This window comes from Acipenser ruthenus, chromosome 21, assembly GCF_902713425.1.
Source record: "Acipenser ruthenus chromosome 21, fAciRut3.2 maternal haplotype, whole genome shotgun sequence".
Taxonomy (NCBI): Eukaryota; Metazoa; Chordata; class Actinopteri; order Acipenseriformes; family Acipenseridae; genus Acipenser; species Acipenser ruthenus.
The window spans coordinates 4,289,726-4,313,440 of NC_081209.1; the positions used below are offsets into that span (position 1 = coordinate 4,289,726).

Sequence of the window (23,715 nt, forward strand, 5' to 3'; positions counted from 1 at the left end):
GAATAGGTCTGTTGTAGTGCTGTACGTTTTCAGTGCAGCCTCCCTCTCCTCAGAGCAGGGCATTCATTTGTGTTCCTTTTTTTAAATGTGTTCTTGGATGCTCGGAACTCGTCTGTGTTTTTGTGACATTGTTCTGTCCCAGAGTCCTGTTCTGTTATTTACTGTACCTCCAGCACCTTCTGTTAGTGTCACATCTGAGCCTTCTGGCCCCTAACCTCTAGCAAGAGCAGCTTGTAGCTGCCTTATTACACATGCCTTTTGTTCTTAAGCCAGAATGTCGAGCCTTTTGTTGGGCTTCCCTGCAGCGAGCTTGTTGTATTTTGGGATGAGTGTTTGGGTTACCAGTACAGGTTTTGTTTGTAGGAATTTGCAAAAGTAACATTGTGTTTTAAATTAAAAAAAAAAAAGCTCCAGCTGTGTTGCTCGAAATGCACTCTGTGTACAGAGTGTTGCACAGAAAAGAGGAATTGGGCATTGTGTTGCAAGACCTGCTGACCAGCCGTGCCACGTCGCATTCAGCAGAACCCTTTGTTCTGCCTTTTAAAATTGCCATGTTCTGTCGCTGGTTCCACACAGTGGTGTGTTATTAGTGAGTGAGGCGGCTGTCTCATCTGGTCTGGTCTCTTGATTTGGGGTGTAGAAGGAGCATGTCACAATCGGTATGAGTCAAGGCTGTATTGTAAAGGCTCCTTGTAATCCAACAGGGAAACGGAATAAGAAACGGGCATCAGGTGCCTGTGTATAATCGTGTATTGTGTCGGGTGCCTCCGTTTGCTGCATTCTGACTCATTTGTCACATATGGGGGTGGGGGTGGGGGTGGGGGTGGGGGGGGGGGAGGGTATGTGTGGTGCAGAATGCATTGCAGACTGTGGTTCCAGTAATCCTGTTCAGACTGCAGTGGTTGTGTGCGTTTCAATGGAAACCAACCACACAATGTGTGAACAGGTCAGCTGTTTTTTATTATTATTAAAGCTGCCCATTATTGTACCCACTGTACTGAGCTGCATTAGAAACACTGAATGCTTTGGTGGATGACGTGTGTGTTCGTGAGTTTTGTTTATTTATTTCTTTCCTGAAGGCAGATCAGATTTGCTTTTGCATACAGTACTGATCTCCTATTCTGCTTTTTGTTGCTATTATGAAGATAATTAATTAAAATTGGATTTGTTCTCGGAGCAGGAGCCCACACTTCGGCTCCTGCCTGGGGATTTTAAATGTTGGCAGATGCCTAACTATACAACCCCCAGCCCCTAAGACATGCTGCTGTGTCTCTATTGTGTCCCCTCCCTGAGTGCTGCTTGATTCTCCCCAATCTGTATTCAAGTGGCCTGCTGCTACACTGGAGAGCCCTGCTGACAGCAGATTTTACCATATATGGCCATTCAGAGCTCTCGCCTGTCAGCTTTCCAGAGCAGTTTCCTCCCTGCGCCGCCATTGGCTGTGAGCAGGGCCGGGGCCCAGTGGATTCTGGGAGGTGTGGATACTGCACAAGGAGGAAAGTGTAAAAAGCAGCATTTCAAAGAGTCCAGTGTTAAATCCTCATTGTAGATGCTGGATTCTAACCTCTACAGAACATGCATGCATTTTGTTTTTACACCCTATTGAATTAAGTGTTAGATATGCATGCTTCCCTTCTCCTGGCTTTACAAGGTTTCATTTGAACAGCACATTGTCAGCCGTGAAATAGAATTGCATTATTTTTTTTTATTATAATTGGACACATTTTAAAATGACATGCGAGGCTGTTGAGAAGCTTTGTGCCTCCATGCACATTAGGACCTTTTTTTCTCAAATGAATAATACAAAGGAGCTGATGTTTGAATAGACCGATCCTTCATCTGCACATACATGCTAAACTGGAACGTACTGTTTCCACTGCATAAGAACCTTCATGAACTCTCCTCCCCTCAGGTGCCACAGAAACCTGTATTGTGTATTGGTGGTGTGAGCATTGCATAACACTGGAGATGGTGCTGACCTGTCTAATCCCAGTCCTCTCACTGCTGTGATACTTTATGTTGTGGTGCAATCGAGATGAGAATTTCTTGCATTCTGAAGAGTGTAGATCAAGTTCAAGCCTAGAATAGGAAGTTGCAGATCTAGAAGGATGAAGTTGAGTGCTCCTGTGCCATGCGCTGTAGTACTGTGTCCTGTTTTGTCTGAACACACTTACTTCCTTTACTTTTTAGCTGGCATACTTTTACACTTTGCTGAAACTGGTTGGAGAGATTCTCTCTCTTTTTTGGCCCAACAACAAAAGCAAGTTGCATAGCGAGGAGGAAGGCTGCCTGTAGCTGCTGCTGAATTGACCATGCCCTGTGTTCCCTTTTGCCACGAGGCGGGCACAAAGATTGAGGAAGTGGAATTTTCCATTACCGTTTATGGTATTGTTACCAGGAGCTCACGTGGTGACCGGGCATCCTGATCTTCCTCAATCCTCTGGGCTTTGCTGTGTGGAACAGTTTCAGCAAGCCTAGGATCTGCTGCTGTGCTAGAATATAGCTGGTTAGAGATTTGAAGATATATTAACATAGATACAGGTATATAGGCGATCTAATTCCCTTGTGTAAAATTAGCTTTTCCGACTGTGGTCTGCTTAACTGAAGCGGGCAGGGATAGAATTTTGCAGTTTTAATTGTGCAAATATGAAGCACTTGGACTTGGGTTGCGTGGCGATAGCCCTGCCGTGATGGATAGCTGTTTTTAAAGCCATTTCAAGTGAGCGCTTGGCTGCTGTAGTACAGATGGCACGCTGCCTCCTGAACCTGATACTTTAGTAGTTTTTCTAGTTTCTTTTCTTGGAATTTTCAAGGTTGGAGAAGTGAGCTTCGCACCAAAACATTTAAGGTTATGCCCCTCCAAGCAGAATCTCGCTTTGTATATTTTTACTGCTGCTGCTACAATAAGACAGATGTCTTTTGTCAGTTTTTCTGGGATTTGGTTCAAAACAATTCATGCAGTTTTATTTTTAATAATTTTTTTGCCTTTTTTAATGTTTATTCAGCGTGTTGACGCACAAACCAGATCAAATGCCTCTTTTAATGTGTTTCATGCTCCAGGTCCAAAAATAATGTCGTTTTCAGTTAGCTGGCTAGCACTTCAGCTGTGGCTGGGTTTGGAAGCTTATTGATGCACCTAAAAACATTTAGTGTTCTCAGGGAAGTGCGCTTTTCCCAGAGAGCTGTGTGCAGATCCGAGTGGAATGTAATGTCATTACTTTAATTGAAATGGATGCTACTGTATATTCAAGCATGAGCCACTCCATGGTGCTAATGTGTGCCTTGGATGTTCTTATTCATCAAATGGAAGTGGTGTGTCCTGCTTCTGTAGTTTCAGAAGAGGGCTGGGAACCTGGCATGAATCCCAGCTCTGCTACTGTCCTAAACTGTACTCTGACCCAGGAGATTTCCACATGCTGCAGCCTCACCCAGCTGTGAGATCAGGTGCAGGAAAGACCCAGTGGAAAGTGAATGTATTGCAGTGTCTGGGAGGGTGCAGTGCAATTAAACAGCTGGTGCTCCCCCGGCATTGCTCTAATGTCTAATGTGCAGCACCACAGGTAGTGCAGATATCTCCCCCTGCCTACAGTTGTATTACTAGCTGTTCATCACAGTGATTTGACAGTTGTATTCGATGTTTTTTGTGAATTTTGTAGTACGTGCTTTTATCCTGAGATTGTAAGCGCTGGCTTTTATTTTAATCTTTTGTTTTGTAGTGTATTCTGCTTTTTTAGAATTGAGTGTTAACTAATGATTTGTTTTCCCCGCAGAATAGCTGCGGTCTCCTATACAGGTGCACAGATGTGTGTTGTGTTCATCCAGGTGCCTGGTCGTGAATTTTTAATGATGGCTCTTTAGACCTCTAACAGATTGCAGCATGTTGCAAGGTAGAAGTGGATGGATTGTGTTCAACTTAATTTGCTCTCCTCAATGCCCCTGGAGACGTTGGTCCTGCCAGTGTCTATCAGTAACATTGACACCACGGAGAATCCAATAAAGTTTTGGTGCCTGAGGCATATGGCGGACACTGTTGTATACGTTATAGGTAATATACTGTATGCTTGTGGCTGTTTTTTTCTCTCTCTCGTCATTCTCATTGAATTCCCCAATTGGAGAACAGCGCTATAAATGATAGTCTTTCCAAGCCTGGCGGGAATCTTCTAATTTCCAACCATGGAACTGAACTGCAGATGCTGAATGCAAACAGACAGCACTTAATAGTTCTAGGAAGGGTTGAGCCAATGCTTTCACACTCTCTCTCGCTTTCCTGTGCCAGAACATAATCGCACACAGTGTGGTTTGTGGAACAATTTGCTCACAGATCTGCAGAAGCCTGGTGGCCTGGCAGGGTGTTAAGCTTGCCAGATTCTTCTGTAGTACAAGGTTTTCTTTTTTGTTTCCTTTAAATCTGCTTCATTAGATTCTCCTGTGACCTCTTTAAGAAGTCATGCATCATCTGACGTCTGCCAGGAAGCTTCACAAGACTGGTACAGTGTGCCAGTGTAACTGAATCCCTGTCGATCAGCGCTTTCACAAGACTGGTACAGTGTGCCTCTCAAACTGAATCCCTGTCGATCAGTGCTTTCACAAGACTGGTACAGTGTGCCAGTGTAACTGAATCCCTGTCGATCAGTGCTTTCACAAGACTGGTACAGTGTGCCTCTCAAACTGAATCCCTGTCGATCAGTGCTTTCACAAGACTGGTACAGTGTGCCAGTGTAACTGAATCCCTGTCGATCAGCGCTTTCACCAGACTGGTACGGCGTGCCTCTCAAACTGAATCCCGTCGATCAGTGCTTTGTTACACACCGTGATTGTGTTCCTACAAGCTTGCTGGGTAGCAATGGGGAAGAGGCCTCATAGCCCCTTACCTGTGAGGCTTCCCAGCAACAAAAGATTGAATCAAACCAAGTGTAGCAGAGCAGATGTTGGGGGGCGAACCGGCGACCCCCCCCCCCCCCCCCCCCGCCATCCTCTTAATCACTGTGTGAAAGAGCTGGACTCGCCTGACTTGGTGGTTTTAAGCCTCAACCTTCACCCCCCCCCCCCCACCCAGCGATCGGCAGCAGAAAATTTGAGATCAGAGCACCAATGTAACAGGCCACAGGCTGGAAGAGAACCAGCGATTCCCCACACACGGCAAGCAAGTGTCTTAACCGTAATACAAAAGAGCCGGGGGTCTTCTGCATTTGTGGTTCGAGAGCTTTTAACCTCCCCAGCAGGGAGGCTGTGTGACGGATTAACTCCCAGATTGAGTGTTTTTTTTTTTTTTTTCTTCTTTCTTGAAAGTAAGCTGCAATTCTGCTGGGATGCTTCAGGACAGGTCTGGGTGTAAAAAAATGCTTTTAACATTTGTGTTCTGTGCCGTGGAGTTCTTTATACTCTGCTGCGGCTCTTGTCCCTGTGCCATAAAATACTAAGCAAACACGTATTGAACCCTGCCTTTAGGGCCTGACCCTGGGGTTGATCACACAGCTGTATCCCCAGCAGGAATGACATTGTGTGTCTCCGGCTCTTCAGCATTCGTTCTGGATGCCTTGCACAGCTGAGAGGTTGACTAATGGCTAATTATCATGGCCATGAGTGAATGGTAAATGTGTCTGTATTATTGCTTGTTATTTCCAGCATAACACAGTGAAGTTTATGACCATCTGGGGCTGAGCGCTAATAGTCCACTTGATTTACCCTCCTGTAGTCTGTCTGTGTTGGTCTGGTAATGGAAATGTTAGTCGTGTCTTCCAGGCATGCTCTGCCCTTTTGGGGGAAAAAAAGACCATTAATCGCAGAGCAATGAAAAGAAATAGCAACCCACCGTCTAACTCTTTCAAAATGTGCATTGATGCTGTGGTTATCCCTCCTTTTGAAACCTCAGAAAGAAACAGCAAACATGAGCTTCTTTTTATCCTGCTCAATTGAGAATTTCCTTGTCCAATAAATATTGTAGTATTTAAATCCTACTTGAGTTTTTTATTTTTTTGTGTATTGTATATATGGCCAGACCTGCCACACAGCCCTAATTTGAATACATGAAAAGTAACTGCTGAAACAAAATCCTTCAAATATAAAGAGCAACATTTTGAAGGTTTTCTGTACATTCGGTCAAGGAGATTAGCTGGTATCCTGTTTACTCCAGACTTCCTCCAAGGTCTTTTACACTTCCTCCTTTCAAATGTGACCCCACTCCCAGCAGGGGGAGTGGGCACTGCACAGGCTGCAGTTACTCCCAGCACGGGGAATGGGCACTGCACAGGCTGCAGTTACTCCCAGCACGGGGAATGGGCACTGCACAGGCTGCAGTTACTCCCAGCAGGTGGAATGGGCACTGCACAGGCTGCAGTTTGATATCTGGGGCATCGCTACTGGATCCTAGCCACTTCATTTGCATAATGGAATTGCGCTGAATAGGCCTTGAAGCTGAACTGCCTTAAAACACAACCGCCTTTCCAAACTGCTTGGGGCAAAAGCTGGGGGATGGGCTAGGCGTTCAGAGACACTAGCAACTCCTTTCTTTTTTTTTCCCTAAATGAAGACGATTGCGTGAGGGACAATGGCACGGTAGGGTGTGGGGAGTGCTACAGAGTGCTGTGGTGTTCTCCACCAATGCACCTCTCCAAGTCCTGACTCACTCGGGCTCCTCCCCTGAGCAGACATCAGCAATAGTGCTGAACTGCAAGGTGGTTTTGTGATGCAGATTAGTTTTGGGAAGTCTATACTGTGTAAAGATGTGATTTTATTACTTTTTTTTTTTTTTTGCTGGACTTTGAGCTCCAATCTTGTAACCCACCCATGTTTTTAAAGCTTGTCCTACAATGTACACTAGATGTCATTTTTAGACTTCTGAATTGTTAGGTGTTGGCTGTATTGCAACATGTGATAGTGCTGTGGGTAATAAAGGTAGAGAGGTAGTTATAGTTACTCAGATTGTTTGTGTACACACACACACACACACACACACACACACACACACACACACACACACACAGTTGTGTTTTTAAACATTTTCAATGTCCATTTTCATGTTCACAAACGTCCAGGACATTGAGTCATTTCCTCGAATAATTCTCAAAGGAAGTTAGACAAAAGACTCTGAATGACTGATTTTGTTTTTCCTTGTAAAACTCAATGGCACGTTTCAGTACATACAGACCAAACAAATGTGAAGTTATGAAAAACAAATGCGAAGCCACATTGATTACGTCAGGCTCTACAGTCATCTGCACATGTTCTTTGTGATGTAAGAAATGCCGCGATTTGATTGTCTTGTTTGTTTAGTAACCAACACCACAAAAAATGTGTTGCCCTTTTTAATAGAATTGCTCTCGTTCGTACACACACAAAGTGTGTAATGCAGAACACTGGGCCTTCAAAAAAAAGTCGTGCTATGTGGTAGTGACTGTACTGCTGTGAACAGCGTGGTTGCTTTGTGGGTTATAGGCGGTCTGTCTCTCTGGTTGCTGTGATTCTTTTTTGATTTTTTTTTTGTTAAAAAGCTGCTTCATTCTAGACTTTTGTTGGTCACCTTTTTTAAATATATATCATGTACAAAAACCTAACTTTTGTTCCATCTGTTTATATTTGTATTTATTGTATACTGTTGCAAGTAGATTGCTTGCCTGCAGACCATTGAATTGGTAAATACTGATCTAACCAGAAGTGGATCTGTCTGTCATTGCATCAGTGCCCAACGTACAAAAAGCAGCAAAAGTAAGAATGGTAAAGTTGCAGAGTTCTGTAGTTTTTAATATCTTACATACAGAATGGTGTGACCCATGTATGCCGATACGGTTCACTGGTGCTTGTGCCCAGCTCCCTTGGTTAATTACTTCATCATTCCTTAAGAAAAAGATTTGATGCATTGAGAAGCAGCAGTTAAATTGGTTTGCACAATGAAACATGCATTCCTCATACTGAGAGTTTGCAATCTGCATTGTGATCAGATGAATGGCACCAACATGCATGTCCACACACCCTACTAGATTTACTTGCTGTACACAGTAATGTGTTCTACCTTGCTGTCAAACACCATTGCATGAAACAATGAACAGACTTTCTAGAATGGAGAGGGTGTGGAATAAGGGGCAGCTGGTACAAACGAGGACCGCCCTGTCCTCATGACAGGCTTTTGTAATGTCAGGCTCAAGTGATGAAGTATTTTGTGGTGAAGGTTGCATGGCTAATGGAATTGGCCAGAGAAAGAAGGGCCCTCTTTTCTATTAATCTAATTTCAGTGATGCTGTTGGGGTCACCAGTCCCTCTGCGGGGGTCAAGGGTCAGGAACAGCCTTCTGGCTGGCTGATGTCATCGCGCGGCAGCTGAATGGGGGGGGGGGGGGGGGGGTGAATAAGCCTCTGTTTGAAACATGGTTTGAATTTTGAAAGACTATTCTAGTATGAAAACCATAATAGTTTAATTTTGAACAGGCTGTAATTTTATTATGTAATTTAGTAAATTTAGACTTTTTTTTTTTTTTAAATGGTACCCCATCTATTTTCCTGGAATTAGCTTGCCAAGTAGTTTTGTTTCAGGAACATTACATCAGGCCTCTCTTGATATTGGCTAATGTATGTGTTTCCATGCTAGGTCGTGTGTGTGTGTGTGTGTGTGTGGAAAAATAATTGAAAACCTACATTTGGAAGCCTGTTGGCATTCTGTTTGCATGTGTCATTTACACCAAGCATTGAATGCTGAAATGCTCGTGTGCTGGCAAACCATATAACAAGAGCCCAAGGGTCTGCTTGGAATATGTGGAAAAGGCTTTGCTGTGATGCGTTTTATCCTGCATGCCTGCTGTAAGAACCAGCGCCTTTGTGTAAACGAGTAGCCCAGCTCAATATCCAGCCCTGCAGTGCATGTCCTGCATACAGATTGAACAGAAATAGGTTGTGCCTGTTCTGTGTGGAGTGTAGTCTAGCTCTGGGTTAGATCTACATATCTTCTGAATTGATGGTTTATTTTTTTTCCTTTTCTTTTTCTCTTGCAGACTGGTCGAATTGACAAATCCTACCCTACAGTATGTGGCCACACGGGGCCCGTGCTGGACATTGACTGGTGTCCACACAATGATCAAGTCATTGCCAGTGGATCGGAGGACTGCACCGTCATGGTACGTGAGTGGCGAGGTTTGCTTTTGTTTCTGTGTACACTGTATACATGCTATATAGGCTGGTGCTCAGAGCCAGGAGGATCACATTAAATAAAGGGTCATTTGCAGCCTTCAGTAGATTGGATGAAGTAGTGTGAGTGTGCATTGGTGTGAAGGGTCTCTCTTTAGGAGTGTGTTTGTGTGATGGTACTAGTGTGTGGACACATCTCTGCTTGGCAGGCCAGGCTGTGTCTGCAGCCAGTTAGTTCTGCTGAATTCCTCCTCCTGTTCCGTTTCACTGGCAGTGTCGTCACCCGTTTGGAATTCCCTCTGCCAGAGCATCAGCTCTGCGAGCTTTGCAGTTTCACACGGCGGAGCTCAGCCACAAATCTCACCGGGCAACACAGACTGACTACAGTAGCAATACAGGCTGAGCGCAGGCCATTCTTCCCATGTTCTGTGAAACCGGAGCTCATCTCCACATTTTGTTCATTTCATCACTTCTGTTTTTTTTTTTTCTAATGCTGCAACCCCTCCCCTCCCCCTGTTTCTCTTCAGAATTCCAGCTACAGTACACTGGTACATTGTGAAATGACATCATACTTGCACCTGTTTCTCTTTGACCTTCCACTGAATTGTTAATGTAAAACCCCTGTTTTATTTCTTATTTTTTGTTTTGTGCTAGAGTTTCATTAATGCTTTAGTGGGTAATTCAATGGAAGGCTGACGATTTTCCAGAGATACAGCGATCCTGCAGGTGTAGATTGTTCCTTACATGTCCCACACACCAATCACAGTTTATTAGGTCACTTTCTTTGGCTCTGATTTGCAAAGTGTAGTAGTGTGGAATCTATTGGAACACTCGCTTTCAGTGTGTTTGCCTTATTTGGCCTGGCAGCTGTGAATGACAGAACCATGGAAGGTATGAGGGCTTCAGAAAGGAGGGAGGGAGGGAGTGCTGGTGCTAGATGGTTTAATCCTGCCTCCTGAACTAAACCTGTGCACAGATAATTGATGGGTGACCTTTTAAAGGCGTGGTGATTTTGGCCACAATATTGCACAATGCTGCTGATACTTGCACATACTGCAGTATATTTTTAGCAAATGGAACAGATCAAGGTTTTGTTCAGCAACCCAAGGTTCCTCAAAAGTGAATGGGGCCCTTTTGTCTGACACTTCCTCAAAGTCTGCAGCAAAGATGCTTTAGTTCTCTAAGACTTAATTATGCAGAATGTATTTCCTATTTTTTGATTCCTGTTTTGAATCGAGCTGTAATGTAAACCCTTATTCTCGGCTACATTTGTTTAATAAGCAGTTCTCTTATGCCACCTACAGATTCTCCTTTGGAACTGCAGTTTATCATGATCGCAGCTTCACTGAAACACTCCTGCACAGTGCATCGGCTATTTGAAACTATTAATACAAGGAATGTGGTTTTTAATGGAGTTTGACTGATTTCGTTAGTTGTCGAGGTTGAACCTGTAATTCTGCAAGTACACAAGTTAATGTGCTTTACCTTTGGAGGCTGAAACATGAAATGGATGCTGCTAGAGTAACACCCATTACTTGTCTATGTGCTGTTGGTGCTGAGCCTAGTCCTGGTTTCTCTGTTGCAGGTGTGGCAGATCCCTGAAAACGGCCTTGCGCTCCCCTTGTCCGAGCCGGCCGTGGTTCTGGAGGGTCATTCCAAGAGAGTGGGCATTGTGTCATGGCACCCCACCGCACGCAACGTCCTCCTCAGTGCTGGTGGGTCTTCTACTGCCTCTCTGTTAGTGCTGTGCGAGCTGTCGGGCTGGGATTTCATTGATATATCACTGTGTAGCACAATGGCCAGAAAGCTACCCAAGAGATTTCATCAGCTGGCTATACCGGTAACCTTCAAACGCGCCCCTGTGTTCTTTTACTCAGCCTGAGCGTGGTTTTGCTTATCGCTGTTTTAATTAAAATCACCTTACAAGCAGAGTAACACACTTTCATTTGTGTGGAATAAAACTTTCATTGGATACAAGAATATATTCCACACTGTCAGTGTAGGTACAGACTCCTGGCTCGGCTGCTGAAGGCGATCTCTTGAGAACCCTGACATCTCTCCAGTTTGTTATGATTGGATATTCTACATTGTGAGTAAGATGTGTTGCTGACTTGCCTCACCTTGTTTTGTTGTCGTTCGTCCCGTCCCGTCCCGTCCCTGTCCCCCCCCACAGGCTGTGACAATTTGATCATTGTGTGGAATGTGGGGACCGGGGAAGCTATGATCAATCTGGAAGACATGCACCAGGACATGATCTACAGCGTGTGCTGGAACCGCAACGGCAGCCTGATCTGCACAACCTCCAAAGACAAGAAGATCCGCGTCATTGACCCCAGGAAGGAGAAGATCACTGTTGTGAGTCCCCTTGATTTTTATTTAGCTTCCTCCACTCAATCCGGGAGCGGCTGTATGGGTATTGGTGAAATTTAATAATGGCAACTGAAGAAATAGGAGGAATTGGTATAATTAAGTTGCAGTGATGCCGGAGTTTAACCTGAGGTCCAAGATGAGTAAGTGACCAGTGCATTGATTGCCTTGTGCCCTGGCCATGTACTTCCTTGACCGGATTCCTCCTCTTGATGCAGGAGAAAGACAAAGCCCATGAAGGAGCCCGCCCCATGAGAGCCATCTTCCTCTCCGACGGGAACATCTTCACCACAGGATTCAGCCGCATGAGCGAGCGACAGGTCGCGCTCTGGAACCCGGTGAGAACCAGCAGGCCGGCCTCTAGAAAGGATCCTTTCCAGGCTCTTATCCTGACCTGCTTGTGGGCCAGCTCCCCCTTCATCTGTAGCAGTAGTGGGGTGGGATGGAGAGGAGATGGTTGGCAGAAGTGTTTTTACACCAGTTTATTGGGCTAAACCTGTAGAGTTTTATGATGAAACCAATGTTAAAATGTCTTGCAGCAAAACATGGATGAACCGATTGCACTACATGAGTTGGACAGCAGCAATGGAGTGCTCCTTCCTTTCTATGACCCGGACACCAATGTGGTTTACCTGTGTGGGAAGGTAAGGGATCAGCTTGGGTTGCTGCCGTTTTCCTGATCACAGATTATATGTCTTGAGGTACGGCTAAGAAAAGGCTTTAAAAATGAACAATTTTTTTTTTCCCCCCATTTTCTGACCAATCATTATTTAAAATATCTAAAATAAATTGCCTACAATTCATTAAGATTGGGTCATTTTTATATGCATTCTGGAACCAAAAAAAAGGTCAGTCAGCACACTGATTTCTCCTACAAGAATTCCTCCTAAGGAATTAATGTTCTCTGTCTGTGTCCCTCATAGTTACTCTGTTTTAGAAGCAGTGTTAGCCCAACTAGTCAATTTTTGACCACTTACATGCAGCACATGTCGTGTTCACATCGTAGCAGGATTTCTGAGAACTGCCTGCTGTAGATGGTGTGTTTCCCGTGTGTTTTTTTTTTTTTTGCATATACAGGATATGATCGCTCGTTGTGATCACGTTTACTTAATCTGCTGGTACATGTGTGATCGAGGAAGTTTTTCTAAATGGAATGAGGTTTAAAAAACATTTGGAAGCAAACTTTCCTTTCACTCTGGGCGCCGACTTCTTCACGCAGTGTCAGAAGTGCCGTAAATGATACAAAACCTGACGAAAAACGGTAATGATTCGTCACCCACACACATGTCCGTTCCTTAAGCAATAACCCGTTCCTCTGGTGAAACAGGATCATGCCAGGTGTGTGTGCGCAACAGACAAGCCCCTCTGGTTCAGATCTCGAATATCCATATATTCAGACATGCCTAGACTGGGAAAGCTTTCTACACATTGGAACTGAAGTCCTTTTCCTTTCACCAACATGACCGCGGAGTAACCCCACTGCTTCAGTGGGACGCAATCCCAAATTAAAGAAGTTCAAAGGGACGACTTGCGCTGCTTCCCTTCGTACTCCCTGATCGTCCAGATTACCTTTTGAGTCGTTTCCACTACAAATAGGGTTTTGTTGCCAGGTTAAGTAAATCGCTGAAATCCAGATGTTGAGGCCAGCTGGTGCCAGGTACTTTTACTGCTGCAGTGCTACCAAGAAGTATAATGGATATAACTGCTGCTTTGTTTTAACCAGAACAAAAGATCTTACTGCAGTGTTTTTGCTACACAAAGCTTACGACCAGTGTTAAAATATGGTGCATGAAACAGATGCAGTTTTCTGAATTCCTTCCGTGAGGCCACTAAAGATTTTACACAGCGACACACTGAAGCTTCACTAGGATCGTGAGTTCATGCCTCCTGATGCAGAAAGTTCCCTGATTTTTTGGGATGCCTTCAGGTCTCCCGAATACAAATGCCAGGCAACCACGCTAACTGTGTGCATGGAATCCAAGCTTGACTTGTTTCAGGCAGGGCTTAGTTATTGTGCAAAGGGCCCTGAAGGGGTTACATGAATGCTGTACCAGGTGTAATGACCTGTTTAGGTTGCTATTGGAAGGCAAATGGAAGCTTCATGTACAGCTGTTTTGCACAGTAGCAGCCACTAGGTGGTACACAATAGCAGCACTGTGTGTAGGTTTTTATTTGAATTGTCTCCATGTGTAGCTCACACATGATCGATCTAAACCCTCTCCGCTTACTATACAGTAAATGGGAGCAGAACTAAACGGTGAGCAGTTTTAATCTGATTTCTCACATTGTATTGCTAATGTTTTCCACAGGGGGATAGCAGCATTCGCTACTTTGAGGTAACAGAAGAAACCCCTTATGTTCATTTCCTCAACACCTACAGCAGTAAGGAGCCTCAGAGAGGGATGGGCTACATGCCAAAGAGAGGGCTGGACGTCAACAAGTGTGAGATTTCCAGGTAACTGCAGGAATTCCAACCCTGCACTTCCCAGCATTCTTTTCTTCCCCCAGGGTCCCCTGCATCCTGTTGACTACTGATCACATTCCCTCGACGATCCCCTAGGGGGCAGTCTTGCACTGGCACTAATCCCTGGCTGCTGAAGCATCTCAAAGTCAGAAATGACAAGTATTTGATCCTGCAGGAACGTAGCAAAGAAATGCAAGAGGCATTCTTTGATGGACAAGAAAAGCTACCGCGGTTCCATTTTTATTTGAGTCACAGTTTTTAGAAGCCATTTTAATGACGGAAACACTGACTGTACATGTATTCAGTCACAGAAATTTGAGACAGAAATGAAATGATCGGTTTCAAGCATCCTGCTTCATAACAGGAGTCGTGTCATTGTTAGCATTTTGATGAGCAGTTTATAAATACTGTCAACCTGTGTGTGGGTGGAGAGGGGTTCTAAACAAGCAGCTAAGTGAGATGGAGAGGAAGGAACAACTGCAGAGATAACTTTGTGCAATAGTTTAGTGCATGTCAAATCTGCCTGGCTACTAGATTGATCCTCTTTTCTCTTCCTACTCAGGTTCTATAAACTGCAGGAGAGGAAGTGTGAACCTATTATCATGACTGTACCCAGAAAGGTAAGCAGGAAACTCAGACTAGAGTTGTGTGGTACAACCCTTCTCTGCGGTACATGGATACCACAGTGATCCTGTTGTCCCATCCAAGCTATCAATTTTATATAGACAACAAAGCAAGGCGTGGTGTGTGTTCTTTCAAAAATAGAAGACTTGGAAATAAGGTTTTTGCATGTCCCTTCAGTGGTATAGATGTGAAGTACTGTGCAAGTTGCAGGTTTGTTCCCCATGCATGTAGTGTATGTTGGGACCTGGCAGTTAAAGCAGCCTCACACTCCTGGTTTACAGCTCTTGCCCTTCCTTGCAGTCTGACCTGTTCCAGGATGACCTGTACCCGGACACGGCCGGCCCCGACGCTGCCCTGGAGGCAGAGGACTGGTTCGAGGGCAAGAACGCAGACCCCATCCTCATCTCCCTGAAGCACGGCTACATCCCCGGCAAGAACCGCGACCTCAAGGTGGTCAAGAAGAACTTCCTGGACAACAAGCTGACCGTCAAAAAGAAGACTGAGAACTCCGTCCCTGGGAGCAAGCCTGCAGCCGCGACACCCTCCATAGTAAGCACTGCAGCTCTTTACTGCTGGAGGAGCGTGCTGCTTCAAATGAAGACATCCAGACATGTAGCCAGACATCGGCTCACCTCTCTATTCTATATTTAACTATTGTGTGTTTTTATTATTCATTTCCTTCTAGTTCCAGTACAGTAGGGTAGAACTACATACCATTATTTGCGGCAAACAGCATTTGCAGATTATGCACTCCGCCTGTATTGTTCTGGTGCTGACTCTTACTGTAATGTGACTTTTTTTTTTTTTTTTTTTTTTTTTTTTTGCTTATTGGAATGCAAAGGCTTCCAGTACATAACCCTGTTTGATCAGCAAGCCAGCCTTGTGATGCAAGTTGAATTATACAGTTCATACATATGGCTGAAACAGAAAATCCTACTTTTGCAACATAGATTTATAAAGTGTCCCACATGCTTTGGGGTTGTAGCTGTGCTTGAGAATTGAAAAGACCACCCTGCTGCTGGTCTGCACTGTACAGCAGTGTTTCACCAGCCTGCCCCACCTCAAGCATGTCGGTTATAGGGTTTGGAGAGACCCAGCCCTCCTTAATCTCCACATACAGTTTGTAACTGTAACCCTTCATCATATGTCATGTGACCAATCCTGCTAGTTCAGAAGGGAGAATTGATCTGAACCCTTTCCCAGCTAGAAATAGCACAGCTGCTTGAGTTTTATTAAAGACTTTTCCATAGAGCCAACCTTAACTGCAATTGCTGGTTTTGTGTGTAGGTTGGATACCTTATTTAAACACGAAAGACACATTGATGAATAAGATCCTTGAGCACCAGACTTTATTTTTTACATTTAAATATAATATAAAATCTCTAGGGGACTTCCATAGTTAAATGAAAAAAATAAGCTAAATGGTGAGAAAATAAAGATTGAATCTGAATCCTCTGAACTGCTGTCCATTAAACAAATGCATTCTTGTCTTTACCAGCAAAACGAAGCCAAGCTGGATGAGATCCTGAAAGAAATCAAAACCCTTAAAGACCTTATTGGCAGCCAAGACAAGCGAATCGCCAAATTAGAAGAGCAAATGGCAAAGATTGCAATCTAATGACCAACAGCACCTGTCGCTATTTTGGGACGTTTCATTGGCTGGGATTGCGCCAGGTGGGCAGGACACGTCACTGCCAATCTTGATGACTGCGTTCCACCTGTGGCTTGTTGCCTAGCAATGATTCCAAACCACATTCCGATATGAACTTTCTTATCCCCACTAATACAGAGAAAAGAGAAATTCTTGCAATTGATATTCCAGCTTTTTATTGAAAGTTTTAATACGTGGCAATTTGACTGTCCTTTTTGTCAAGAGAATCTTCAAAAACTTTTTTTTTTAAATTTGTGACCAAGAAAATTGTTAGTGAAAAGTTTGTATTTACTGTGTTATACCCAAATGTTTTATATATAGTAATCCATCAGTATTGCATTTTTCTCTTCCTTTTTTGTTGCCAAATCTACAAGGAGTTCTGTTTTACATACCTCCTTGACAGTGTTTGTTTTTTTAATGCATTCAAAGAACACAAACTGGAGGACAATGCAATCAGACCGTATTGTTCAATAAAACAGAGGGAGAAGTGGACTTTTAATACAGAATGAATCTATTAAAAGTTTAAAAATACAAGATTTTATCATTTCAACCAGAATGTGCATGTTTACAAGAGTACTGAATAGAAAGAGGGTTACATCGTAGAATTTTCTTTTGCCCTGGTCATTTTCAGGTGAGTTTAAACATGAACAGATTCGCTGGTAAAGTCTGTGCTGTAGCTGTAAATGTGTTTTTGCCATTTCTCTAGTAGGCCACTTCAGTGCATCATGGACATCTTTATCGCAGACGTGTTTTTTCAATCACATATCGCATTTCATGTCGTCTCCATAGAGAGGGATCTACCTCTCTGTTTGGGCAAACAGCTTCTCTAGAAATCGCTAGCAAAGTCTTGCAGGAGGATCTTTACTCGCTAGCAAGATCTAATCCGAAAAATAAAATCTGCCAAAAAAAAAAAAAGTTTGTATTGAAATGTGTGTCAGTCAGCTTTGTTCTTTCACAGCTGTGTGATCAGGTGTGAAGGCTAAAGAACTGGTAGCCAGGCAGTGATCTTCTGAATTCTTGTTTTTTAGCTATTGCATTTTACCTCTATTTTAAAGGTCAGTTAAATGTATCCTTTTTACAATTGGTGGAGGAGAGAGTATATTACAGTGTCTGTTCTGAGGGAGATGTGGTTGGAGGGAAAGCCGTTAACACAGAGTGTATTGTCGCCCTTTTTTTTGGGGGGGGTCCCTGAGATGCTGTTCAGCCAATCACACACTCCTCTGCTTTGGATTGCGCGCGCACACACACACACACACACACACACACACACACACACACACACACACACACACACACACACACACACACAATACCAGCACTGATCCAAACTGCAAAGTCCCTACATTCTGTTCAGAATGTATTTAAAGGAGACCAGGGTAGAGACCATCCTAATTACCAGTAGTTCTGAACCTATTGTTCTACTGAGCCTTTTTTAAAATGTGTTTAATATAAAAGGAGGCTGCTGGCTGCTCTTCAGCCAGACCTGGGACCCTGCATCATACAGATGAATTGCATTTAAAAAAGGAAGACAAAATAATGCTGATCCTCTGAAAGAGTGGTGTTGTTTTTTATATATTTTGATAAATGATTAAACTGATGGGTGTTGGTTTTAATTTATTTTTGTCCAAATGTGTTCTATTTCTAGCCTGAACTGAAGTCGATGTCTTATTGCAACATGGAAGAGAATAGTGCTTGTGTAATGTTACATTTGCTTGGTGAGAGAAATAGCAGGTTATTGAGGATGGATGACATTTTAAAATGAGAAGCAACAGCTCCCCCCCCCAATAGTGCACGACTTACTAGTTATGCATTTGATCAATTTTATATGCATAGTCAAATAAAGAAGGCACACAGTATTAGCCACATACTGTGCCCGTGTTTTAGCTGCATAAATATACTTTGCATTGTGCTTGATGCATAGCATTAAATAAATGCACAAAGAACGGGTTTTATATTGCATAAGTACTGGTTTTGCAGTAAGACTGACTGATAAAGTGGTGAGCAGAACAGGAAAATGATGGGCATGAAACAGACTTGTATCTCAACTGAAAACATGAATTTGCGGGGGATAGGAGCAGGAGGGACTGGGTGAACAGAAAGGAATGTGTTTGTGTTTAAATATAGTGAAGCTGTCCTCCAATTGTGATGAAACTTAGAACACTAGAACAAACTGGGAGAATTGGAATGTGGAGCAGCGCTTCTCCGCTTGTCATAACTTTGTTACGACACCCTGTAGCTTGTGAGGGTGACGGACTATGTAGAAGGAGATTGCATGGTGGTCTGCTTTTCATGCATGGCTCTGGCTTAGTGTTTACAGCCATGGTGTGGGATGTGAGGAGGAAGAAAGGATTTGAACCCTGTGGGTTCTAGAACCAATAACTAGGGCTCTGCCTGAAGGAGTTTGTTTAATCAATACTGGAAGCGAGTAAAGGAACTGAAAGGGTTGGGGGGGGGGGGGGGGGATATTTTATTTTATTTTTTTTGGACTGTGTCAAATTCCGTTCCTACTCCTGAGAACTGTATGTCCCACTAAACTCTGCTACACAATACCCAGTTTTCCTTTGTTGGAGTTGTTCACCCTCGTTGGGGTAATAGATTCATGATGTCTTTGGTAGTGGATTAGAGCAATGCCATAGGAGGGTAATGCTTGTGTTGTGGGTGAAGGAAATGTTAAGTATAGAGAGAGATGGGTGTTTCAGTGCAATACGATAAGTAGGTTGAAAGGGGGTATATTGTTTTAAAAGAATGTTTCTTGTCTAGAAGGAAAGGGTTTAACTCAGAGGGATCAGACCGTTGTGTTTTTTTTTTATTTTTTTATTGCAATTCCTTGCATTGATGATTTAGTAGAGAACTGAAAAGCCAAACTGTGTTTTTAAAACAAATTAGAATCTGCTCATAATAGTCACACTGGTGTTCTGTCCAAACATCTTCGATTCACGAACTCATTGAATTTACTAAATAAATACAAAGTGAAGAGTGCTTGTGGGTCTTTGTGTGTTTTGTGTTGTCCTGACAAATCCTTCCAATGAATAAAATCAGCTGCCTTGGAGTCCACCAGTCGAGCACAGTGCTATGTGACATGTGGATCACTTCCATTGGTTCACAGGCCATGAACCTCGTGCTGATCCGAGTCCGTTTCACTTGGAGTGGATAGATCAAACATTTCACGGCCCTTTTTAGGGTAAGAGTTCTTCATAAAGCTTCACATTTACACATAAATCTGGAGTTTGGTGTGCTGGAGTTTAAAGGACAAAGAAGGAGCCGGAGGGTGATGAGTCACAGCATGAGGAAGTGGTGGTTATTTACAGCAAGCTTTCTACCCATCATGAACTGAAGTTTCCATTGTCTCACACGCTGAATGGAAACAGAACTGCGCAGGATGAAAAACTGAAACTAAAAATCTGCTTTAGGTTTGTTTTAACATGGTCTTTAAGAGCTTGTGCTAATCACATGGTCGTTCTTTTACAAACAGCTGTCTGCCACACCCTGTAAACGAATGCCTCCAGTCTGTCAGTATCATACTCATGTTTCTTAATAGTGCGTGTGTCGTTACACTGATAGCATACATCAGAAAGCAGCAAGCCAAAGCTGTCACTGTGCCAGACTTCTCAATGCTGAAAAGAAAATGATGCCTGAGATTGTTAGTGGGACCAACAGCAGCCAATCACCAAACTATCGGCTTGATAAAAATGACATATCAATGGCTGGGACAGTTGTAAGCTGATCACCAGAAACTGGAAGTAACATACCAAGTACTGCTCCCCTACAAGGAGAACAGAGAGAAAAGGGATAAGGAACTACTTCCACTCTATGGAAGAGTACAGGACCCAAAGAAACATTGCAAGAAAATAAAGCAGATGTAAATAAAGTGCGCATATCTTCATAAACATAATGATCAGCATTTCTATCACTGCTTCATTTCTGAAAAAATAAAAATAAACTGGTCCAGGGGCTCAAGTTATGGCCTCTGTGTCCGGTATTAATTACTGTATATTACTTAATCACCGGGCCGCATTCTTCCGAAGTCGTTAATTAATACCTTGCTTTGCAGATCTTTGATGGTGGCATTTCAGAGCTCGTCAGGGGGAGCTGCACATCATGTGGTTCAGTGTCCCAGGATATGCAGCCCACGTGGAATGGAGGTTAGGGTCTGCTGGAGAATCGTTCCAGCTGGAGCCAGTGGCACAGTCTGCTTGCCTTTATAGTGACCACATCAAACCATTCCAAATGCTGTTAGAGTTATCCAAAGCATGTTTGGGAAGCAAATACAACTAGAAACTTTTTTTTTTTTTAAATCTTTTTTTCTTGTTAAAAAATAAATAAATAAATAATGGCTTTTTAAAATTAAAAAAATGTTTTTTAGATAAGGGTGGTGTGACCAGCGAATGGTTTGAAGGAAGTTTACATTTGGAATCTTCAAAGCAAAGGCATGTATTAGAAAAACATGTCCCAATGCAGCACTCATGGCAAGGTTGTTTATAATCAGTTGGGGACTCAGTTGCAATGCTGGAGGAGAGGTATTAATCACAGAGCATATTGGAAGGATGCTTGCCAGATACTAAAAAAAAATCTGCCCTTACCAGTGAGAAGCAGACTGGGGATTTATGAGAATCAAGTAGACAGACGTTTGAGCTTGTGTCATCAGTGTAGAGGAATGGAAAGCAGGGGAAAGCCAGCAGGATGTGAAAAAGACAAATAGTAGAACACAGAGTACAATAGACTCTGAGTTTAGAGCACAGCCTGGTTTTAAGAAAGCGGATCTGTGCGATTTGTTTAAACGACACAGCAGGAGATGTGGGCTTCCAGGTTAAGAAATGTCCTCCTCAGGAGGACTCACTTTCATATCTGCCTTGGCTGTGTGTTTTACTAAATGAACAAGAAACGTGATTGTGTAAATCCTGCAGTGTGTGTCACATAAAAGGGGAGTAATATTCATAAACAATGTTTCCAATACACGCACTCCAGCGAGATACCCATGTAAATGAAAGTAATGCCATTCATCCATTCATCACACACATTCATATATGCATTCTCTTGATTGGTTTGCATTGGTAGAGTAGAAATTTATTATTCATAAGTGCCCTGGTATTTAAAAACAATAGACTGACCAAATACAGTGCTTCAGAAAGCTTTTTGGAAAGAAATTAAGAGAAATTGAGAAGTGTGAAGAAGAATCACCTAAGTTTAATTTCACTCTGAGTTGCTTTATGTTACTGTCAGTATTACTGCAGTTCTGCCACAGTGCGCTGACAAAGATTTCTAAGTCAAAGTCTTTTTACCCTCTGTAAGCGAATTCATGCAGTCCTGACACGCATGCCACTGGCCCCATATTAAACAACAAAGTGAATTGGGGCCAGCTTGCGTGTTTTCTTTCCTGTAATGGGCCTGTTGTTTCACAAAAGCATTGTCATTGGTTGATTTGTAACATCTCTTGTAAAACACCAATCAAAAAGCTTTTTACAACCTTGTGTGTTTTTGGGTACCAGGTATCGATATGAGAGAAATATGTAATTATTAGTTGAACTCTGAAAAGATCATTTGTCAGATAAAGCACAAATTTATCGTGAGTAGGGGGAACTGTTGGTAGAGGAATAAAGTTAAAACAAGCTACATAATTAACCAAAATTCCTAAATAATTATTAAGCTTATCCAGGAGAGGTTCATCCACACTAAACTCTCAGGGGTAGATTCAATAATTAAAATATGTAGAAACATTCTAGAAGTCCTTCATTTAAAACTGATATACATCAGGGAAATAACACTGCTGTCAGAACCAGTCAATCAGAAGATTCTTTATAACTTAGTTATAAAATTAGAGAAGCGTTTCAACAAGAAGTTTATCTTTAGTGCTCCCACAGTTTAAAGAGGGACTGTCCCTCACGATGCTACAATGATTCATTCATGGAGAAAATAGGAATTTCCCTATAATGTTTGTTTAGCATTAAAGAGGAATGAATATACTGTACCAACCAAAAAGCCAAGAGCGTGCCCCCTCTTTTTAATGTCTGAAAGGTTGGCATCTTAGTCTGTGTCATTTATAAAAAATGTATTATGAAATATATAATTTACTGGATACAATAGGCACTACTTATTCTACTATTAGTTGTGCTTCACTTTATGATGTATGTAAACATTAACCTTGTTCATCATGATATTATATATCAATAAGTATTTTTTAAAAGCCAATTCCACAACAGGGCATTTTTTAAATGAACAAAAACAAGATCAAATGAATGAAAGTGTGCTGTGATTAAATAAGGTATAAATGCTGCACTTATTTGTCTGTCTTGTCATGTCCTCGTCTGCTGGTTTAGAATTACATCATCTACTGGACTGTCTGTCACACATATTGATCAAGATAACTACCTTGAATATTCGACAAACTTTAATCATATTCTTCAGCCTCTTATAGACCTTTGGATCGATTTCTGGCATAATCCAATAAACTGTTTAAAGTTATACATCGTTGAGGACCCTCCACTCGTGTGTGCACTGGGTTAAGATTCAAAAAGCAACAAATCATTCATTGAATACACCACAATCAGTTCTAAAGACACAGAGCATGTCAAAACTAAAGGAATATTAGTCTGCGATACCTGAGCTCTTAAAAGAAATAATAATGCAAATACCGATCAAGTGAATTGTGCAGTCAGTACCGCTGGAGTGTTGGCCAGCGCTAATGGCGCCACAAATAAAAATGCCAAGACAAAAAAAAACAGCCTCAATTCTATGCTTATCTTTATAGTAGCATGCACACTAATACTCATCAAGCTTCTGAGGGCAAAGAGCTTCAATCTTTACCATTGAGAGACTGTTGTGTCAGATAGTCAAATGTTCATCTAGACTTCATGTAGATGTCAGTTAAGAGCAGTTCCAGGAAGTGCCATTGTTATCCTGAAGAACCCTGCAGTTTGAATTCACAGCTGTAATGTTTGCCTCACTCTGCTGTACATACAGTGATGTAAACATGGGAGTGATACTTCTCATATGCTAAGATTATTTCATTTTTAAACTACTCCAAACTCAATAATATTTATATGAACTCAACACAAAAACTATTCAATCTAGTATTCAATTGCATTCAAATCAGGGGTGATTTCTACATTACAAAGTAAATGAACTGAGTCACAGGGCTGGACAGATTTGCCGGCTCCCAGTAGCCAATACAGGGCATTTAAACAGCAGCACACAGGAATGACAAGGCAGTGACCGCACGTTACAGCCAGAGGAGCGTCCTGTGGTTTGAATATCTGGTTGGCAATTTCCCTTACTATTTTACAGAGCTTGTTACCATTCTGATAACACCATTCTGGCTTCTGTAGCTCCAACCCGTTTCTCTAAACCTGCCTGTTCTTTGCTTCAAACTTGCTTTGAGCTTCAGTTATAGAATCCTACATTCCATTCGAATCAATGCATTTGACAGTAGGAACTGGCAGAGTTGAAAGGTCACATTGTCACATGATTTGAATGGAGTGAGGAAGGGTTCTCCAGACAAG

The 23,715-nt window shown here is 42.6% G+C and overlaps 1 protein-coding gene across 3 annotated transcripts in view; it reads left to right on the forward strand.

The window, feature by feature from the left end:
* Positions 1 to 18,418, forward strand: part of LOC117428268 (coronin-1C) — a 37,046-nt gene extending 18,628 nt beyond the window's left edge. For all 3 annotated transcript variants that reach the window (XM_058994416.1, XM_058994417.1, XM_058994418.1), the window contains exons 3-11: positions 8,981 to 9,103; positions 10,699 to 10,828; positions 11,287 to 11,468; positions 11,699 to 11,818; positions 12,020 to 12,124; positions 13,790 to 13,935; positions 14,507 to 14,564; positions 14,869 to 15,117; positions 16,067 to 18,418. In XM_058994416.1, the coding sequence (XP_058850399.1) occupies positions 8,981 to 9,103; positions 10,699 to 10,828; positions 11,287 to 11,468; positions 11,699 to 11,818; positions 12,020 to 12,124; positions 13,790 to 13,935; positions 14,507 to 14,564; positions 14,869 to 15,117; positions 16,067 to 16,186 (1,233 nt within the window). In that variant the 3' untranslated portion in view covers positions 16,187 to 18,418. The remainder of the gene's footprint in view (positions 1 to 8,980; positions 9,104 to 10,698; positions 10,829 to 11,286; positions 11,469 to 11,698; positions 11,819 to 12,019; positions 12,125 to 13,789; positions 13,936 to 14,506; positions 14,565 to 14,868; positions 15,118 to 16,066) is intronic.
* Positions 18,419 to 23,715: the final 5,297 nt, after the last annotated feature.